Raw genomic sequence first — 6,414 nt, forward strand, 5'->3', positions numbered from 1 at the left:
ATTAGAGTATGAAGTTGAAATATGTAGTAGTAATGATAGTAATAGTTGTAGTAGTACTAGTAGGAGTAATAGTAGTAGTAGCTATTGTTGTAATAATAACAATTTCTGGTAATATTTATATAGCACTTACAATGTGCCAGACACTGTACTAAATGCTTAAAAATTATCAACTCCTTTGATCCTTCACAATAATCTTGGGAGATAAGTGCTATGATTATCCCCATTTTATACATAAAGGTACTGAAGCAAACAGAGGTGAAATGACTTTCCCAGGATCATATAGCCAGTAAATGTCTAAGGCTGGATTTTAACTCAGGTCTTTGTAATTCCAGGTCCAAGACCCTGTCCAAGGTGCCACCTCACTGACATCACATTGTGAGCAGTTAAGCTGCCATCATAGTAGGATACATGTATATTTTGAAGTATATAACATGAGACAATTAATGAGCAGAAAATGGCTCCTAACTAACTGTGGTAGATAACTACACACAAGTATAGGATAGAGGCCCTACTGAAAAGAATCTTAAGATCTGGGAGGAGCACAAGATGGGATCAATAAACATATCTGAAAGAACACACAACGTAAGATGCATATGTATAATTCAGGCTTAGATTGAATTGTACAGACTGTAAGAACTAAAAAGGTCACAGGGATATGGCACCTAAATTGTGATTCAAGGGTGGGTGAGATTTCTGCCAGTGGAGTTGAAGTGAAGTGAAGAAAAAAGAAGAAATATTCCAGAATGGGGAATTTCTGGGAAGGATGGGGAAAGTTAAATCATGATTTTGGCAAAAGTCAAAGGCAGTATTAGATTATGCTAGAAGAGCATATTGGGCTGAAAGCATAGAGGGCTTTCACTGGCAGGCAATGGAATGAATACATCTTGTTCATAAACATGAGGAGACTCTAGAGCAGTTGGAACTAGGGCTAGTCCTTCACATGTTTTAGGAAGGGAGAAAGCAGAGCTCATAGGAGGGGGCACTCTGACAAATCCACTGGCAATTGGGGTGGTGTCGATATCTTCTGAGTCAATGGCAGATTTCAAAGTAAAATTTTGTAAGATGGTAGTAAAAAACAAAAATAATTCCATCCGAGCCAGACTCTCACCAGCACATATCCGTTTTCCTGAAAGAGACAAATATAAGGATTTGATATTTGTAAACTTCTAAGTCATCTAGGCCACTTCTTTGGACTTACAGGTAGCCCACTAACACTCAGTGTCACTAGGTAAAAAACTGCATGCATTCCTTTCCTCTCTGGTCCTTGACTCCTTTGAAGAGCCAAGACAGAGAAGAAAAAGCCCTCCTGTATGCTCTCCCTCAGTCAATCTCCCCTGAGCCAGAGCAAGTTCTGGGATTTATATTCAGAGGAAAGGAGTCATTGTCTTAGGGAGAAACAATCCCTCATTTTTTAGTCTCAAGGAATAACTTTGTGAGTACCCACATTGACTGCAATGAGGAAAGGTGACAGAAGAATGATGAAAGCTCCTTTTGGGAATCATCTATCACCGTTCTGGACAGAAAACACCTCTGGAGTCTACCCCACAGCTTCATGGCCATCCAGCCACTTGTCTTAACTACTCACTCCTAGCTCTAACCCAGGTATTAGAACCAATTGAGCAGGGCATTGGAGACCACAATATCAATGATAGTTAGCTGCCTGCCAACATTCTTGTCTGCCAGCGCCAGAAGGGGCTATCGGCACCATTACCTAATAACCAGTAGGTTCCCCCAAGACTTGAAGGTGAAAGGACAGACCATCAGTTATAATTCTGTACCAAAAAGATCCTTATTAAAATATACATGGCTTGGGAATGGGATTCCATGCTCATGTGTCCTAGTCAGCAGTCACATTTCTATAAAATCATAAACTCTAAGATTAGACCTTCAGTGACCTTAGCCATAATGGTACCTGAGTAATAGGCCTTAAGATAACCCAGTCCCATTCCTTGGCTTGATAAAATACAAGATTATACCATGCTAACACAAAAGCCTGGAAGATTTATCTGAGAAGTAGCTCCTGGTTGACAGTGCCTTGGAGGATGGTTATTAATGTGGGCGGCGGGGGGTTGCTGTCACTCTGGATGCAGAACAGAGTGGCCACTATCTCAGTTCTGCCTCTTTTTTTGGAACAGCTACTCTGAAACTCAACTGATTTGTTGATGAACCTAGGCCTAAGGAGAATTAGAAGAATGATTTACTATGTCTTCACCCTACTCCCTGGTTATATAAATTGGAAGGACCATAATGGTCACCTAGACCAACCCAGTTTTTGGGCATATTAGGTAACTGAAGCCCAGAGAAATGAAATAATTTGACCAAGGTCACACAAGTAATAAGGTCCTCTGAGTTATCAATCCATCTTTAATGTACATATTTGGATGAATGTCTTACCTGTTGAAAAAGGCATGAAATAGTCGCTCTTCTTAAAGTTGCCACTTTCATCCAGGAAGTGACCTGGGTCAAACTGGTCTGGATTAGGGAACTCTTCATCATCATGCAGAATAGAAGACAGCAATGGCACGATGGTGGTTCCCTGAAAAAAAGAGATACAAATAAATAATTAGAAAATAAGAATCATAGAATGTCAGAGCTGAAAGAGAATTTAGAACTATCACCTAGTCAAAACCCCTGATTTTTAAGTATGGAAAGAGCCAATCTTTTTAAATAGTTCTGCTGATAGTAAGTTAGAAAGTCTACAACACTATTATGAGAGATGAAACTGAATTTTGACACTTGAGGAGCAGAATCAGTACTGATGAGTAAAATACACAAGGAGGCAGATTTCAGGTTTTAAAAAGTTAATAAAGTACTTTCAATCATTAGATCTATCAAAAGAGGAAAGAGCTGCTTGGGTGGACAAGAAGCACACTGATCATGGATAAGATTAAGCAGATTCCAGATGATCTGAAGAGACAGAAATTAATTGTGACCTGTATCAGGATGTTGAAGAATAACATAATGTCACACAGAAGAATAAGGCAAGAGCTGATAAACAAGTTGGGAGCTCTTCTTGAAGATGAAGAAACAAGATGTTCTGAGGAAGAAGCACTTGTTTGTAGTCTAAAGAATGGTAAAGGAAGTTCACAAGTGTTATCTGGCAAGGCATCCAGGAAGAAGAAAAGAATAATGGTTGGTGACTCCCTGTAGAAGGATACTGAAACAGTTGTTTGCTGACAATAACTAAAATGGATAGTTCTGGGGCAGCGAGGTAGCACAGTGGAAAGAGCACCGACCTGAAGTCAGGAGGACCTGAGTTCAAATTCGGCTCAGACACATAACACTTACTAGCTGTGTGACCCTGGGAAGTCACTTAACCTCATCGCTTCACACACACACACACACAAAATAAATAGATAGTTCTGCCATATTACAAGAGCATATGTCCAAGAGATAGTGGAGAACCTTACAAAACAAAGGGGACAACTACTACACACATCTGGTGATTCACATGAGCAAAAATTATGATACTGCCGTAAACAATCTGGGAAGCATTTCCAAAAGGTTTTGACATTAAGGGGAATAAAAAACCCTAAAGACTTTAGGAGCACAGGTGGTGTATTCGTTATGGTTGTCATTGGAAACAAAAGATTCAGAAAGGAAAGGCAGATTTCAGAAGTGGACATCTTGTAAGAGGGTGTTTAAACATGGGATTTGGATTTCTGGACCACATCTTAATAAAAATACAGACATGATGAACTCCTGAACAGGAGTGGAATGATGCATCTAGCAAAGGTTGGAAAGATGATTATTTTGATTCATTACAAATATAGTCAAAAGGCTTTTTTAATGCTTAACGTACTATTTAAAAAAGGGTGGATTGGGGATTTTAAGACCTCAAAGGCATAAATAGGGCTTGGTATGATGAGATGCTGAAGCAGACTGAAGTCCTGGAAAGGCTATAACTTATTCAAAAGAAAGCAGATAGGAAAAAGAGAGTGGGGTAGTATATATTAAGAAGAGACACTCATGTGAGATTATTTAGGAAGCAGAGGAAAGAAGAATGATGAGAAGCATCTAGGTAAAGAGAAATGGAGGCAACATCAAAACTGGCATTGCCATTACAATATGCTACAGACCATTTGGACGGAAAAAAACTTGACAAGGAATACAGAAAACAAATTATAAGCTCTGGAGGTTAGACATGATATAGCAGCGACAGAAGATTTCAATCATCCATTCATATCGTCAAGTTTCACTTCTGTCAAAAACAGAGCAGTTTGTAGTTCCATGACTTTTCTTAATGATAATTTCATACTGCAATTATACTGGAACCAGTTCTCACCATCTGAGAGGAACTTGGATAACAAAGATGTAAATAGAGACCTGCAGATCCCCTGTGGCACAGCATTCTTCCTCTGGAGGGATCATGCTGTGTTGCAGGATATGCAATCATACTTTACACACTTTCAGTGCACATTTATGGACTGTAATAAGGGGAATTTTTGGGAAAGTGACCGGTCCATCTTAGAGTTTATACAGGATCAACTAAGTGGCCCAATGGGGAGAGTACAATACTTGGAGTCAGAAGGAACTGATCAGGCCTCAAACACTCACTAGCTATGTAACCCTGGCCAAATCACTTACCCTGTCCTAGACTCAGTTTCCTTATTTGTAAAATGAGCATGATAACAGCACCTACATTTCAGCATTGTTACTAGGATGAAAAGGGAATATATTTGTAAATTGTTTCACAAACCTTAATGCTAGCTATTATTATTATTATCACCAAGAAAGACAAGAGTTAAGTTTCTCAATACACAAAGAAAAAGAATTCTGGTGATGGAAGAAAAAGGAACATTCTCTAAAGATACCAATGTGGATAAGGTAGCCAGCTGGTGCAGTAAGGAGACTGCTAGACCTGAAGTAAGGAAAACCTTTATACAAATCCTGATTCACAAATTTATTTGCTGCGTCACCGTAGTTGAACCAGAGGGTCTCTTTAAGACTTAGTTTCCTCACTTGTAAAATGAGGATAATAATAGCAACTACTCCCAGAGAGTTGTTTTAAAGGCTAAATAAGCTCATCTATGTAAAGCAAACTTCAAAGTACTTTATAAAAAATAGATATTATTATTATAGTAAATTCACCAATGAACTTAGATTTTTCAAGGGCAAGGATGAGTAAAAGGAGCATGTCAGAGTTTCATAAAAGTGACAGAAGTGATAAGACCCAAAATGCACAGAGGCTGATGCAGCAAACAGAGCACTAAAAAGAAGAGATTTTTGGGGGTGGAGCCAAGATGGCAGAGTGAAAGCAGTGACTTGCTTAAGCTCTCCTCCAAATACTCATAAAAAATGGCTCTAAACAAATTCTCAAGCACCAGAACCCGCAAAAAGACAGAATGAAACAAATTTCCAACCCAAGACAACCTGGATGATTGATCAGAAAGGCGTATTGCACCAGGCTGGGAGCACAGTGCAACACAGTGTGGGGCACAGGCCCCAGCAAACCTGGAGCAGGCCTCAGAAGACTGAATTGTGGGCAGCTGTGGCAGTTTCCAGACGGCTCAATCCCCAGTTGCCAAAGACAACTTAGAAGGTCAGTGGGAAAAGTTTGTTTCTCTGTGGTGCTCAGAGAGGAAGGCAAGGTTTCAGCTCCATTCCCCAAGAGCATGGCCCTGGGGGTGGGGCAGCGGGTTCCCTAGCCTTTGGCCCACAGACTGAGGGGGAATCTAGTGGCTGATCAGAAAGGGACTGCAGGGATATCTTTGCCAGTGCTGGGGCAGGAATCTCTTGCTTTACCCTTGTTTAGATCTGGGTCATAGTTCTAGGGGGCATTGCTGGGGTGAAGAGGAGCTATGGCATGGAGGAGCTTGTAGTGGCTGTGGAGAGAAGCCCCTCCTCACAGTTATGGGACAGAAAGGAGTACTTGTGGTCACAGGCCAGGAAAGGAGTAAACACCTTGCCCCTTATCATACCACCTTGGAAGAACTGAAAATTTAAAGTTCCCTAAAAGTATCTCTGAAAACATTTACAAACCGCAGAAGCTTGGGACAGTACATTCTCCACATTGGAAGCAGACTCTTACGTTAACAAAGAGTTTAAAACTCAAGTAATTGGCCGGGATCGTGAGGAAGCAGCACAAAAAGAGTCAGAGTATATTACCTTACTTTGGTGACAAAGAAGATCAAAATATACAACCAGAAGAAGACAACAAAGTCAAAGCTCCCACATCCAAAGATTCCAAGAAAAATATAAATCAGTCACAGGCCTTGGAAGAGCTCAGAAGAGATTTTGAGATGCAAGTAAGGGAAGTAGAGGAAAAAGTGGGAAGAGAAATGAGAGGATGCAAGAAAATCATGAAAAACAAGTCAACAGCTTGCTAAAGGAGACCCAAAAAAATGCTGAAGAAATAACACCTTAAAAAATTAGCCTAACCCAAATGGCAAAAGAGGTCCAAAAAGCCAATGA

General features: G+C 40.2%; 1 protein-coding gene across 1 annotated transcript; it reads right to left on the reverse strand.

Annotated features, from left to right (window-relative positions):
* Nucleotides 1-761: 761 nt before the first annotated feature.
* Nucleotides 762-4,396, reverse strand: LOC110204678 (cytochrome P450 2C42-like). Its single transcript, XM_078147710.1, has 3 exons — nt 4,286-4,396; nt 2,395-2,536; nt 762-1,126 (listed from the first exon to the last, which is right to left on the reverse strand). Exons 1-3 carry the CDS (start codon nt 4,394-4,396, stop codon nt 819-821), a joined length of 561 nt encoding a protein of 186 aa, XP_078003836.1. The 3' UTR covers nt 762-818.
* Nucleotides 4,397-6,414: the final 2,018 nt, after the last annotated feature.

Source organism: Phascolarctos cinereus, unplaced genomic scaffold (assembly GCF_003287225.1).
Source record: "Phascolarctos cinereus isolate Bilbo 61053 unplaced genomic scaffold, phaCin_HiC Scaffold_867;HRSCAF=1520, whole genome shotgun sequence".
Lineage (NCBI taxonomy): Eukaryota > Metazoa > Chordata > Mammalia > Diprotodontia > Phascolarctidae > Phascolarctos > Phascolarctos cinereus.

Coding starts and splice junctions, on each gene's coding strand:
- LOC110204678 (XM_078147710.1), bottom strand. CDS start 4,396: ATGATTGCATATCCTGCAACACAGCATGATCCCTCCAGAGGAAGAATG. Junction 2,537..4,285: donor ATCCAAGTTCCTCTCAGATG/GTGAGAACTGGT, acceptor TCTTTTTTTCAG/GGAACCACCATCGTGCCATT. Junction 1,127..2,394: donor TTTCATGCCTTTTTCAACAG/GTAAGACATTCA, acceptor TGTCTCTTTCAG/GAAAACGGATATGTGCTGGT.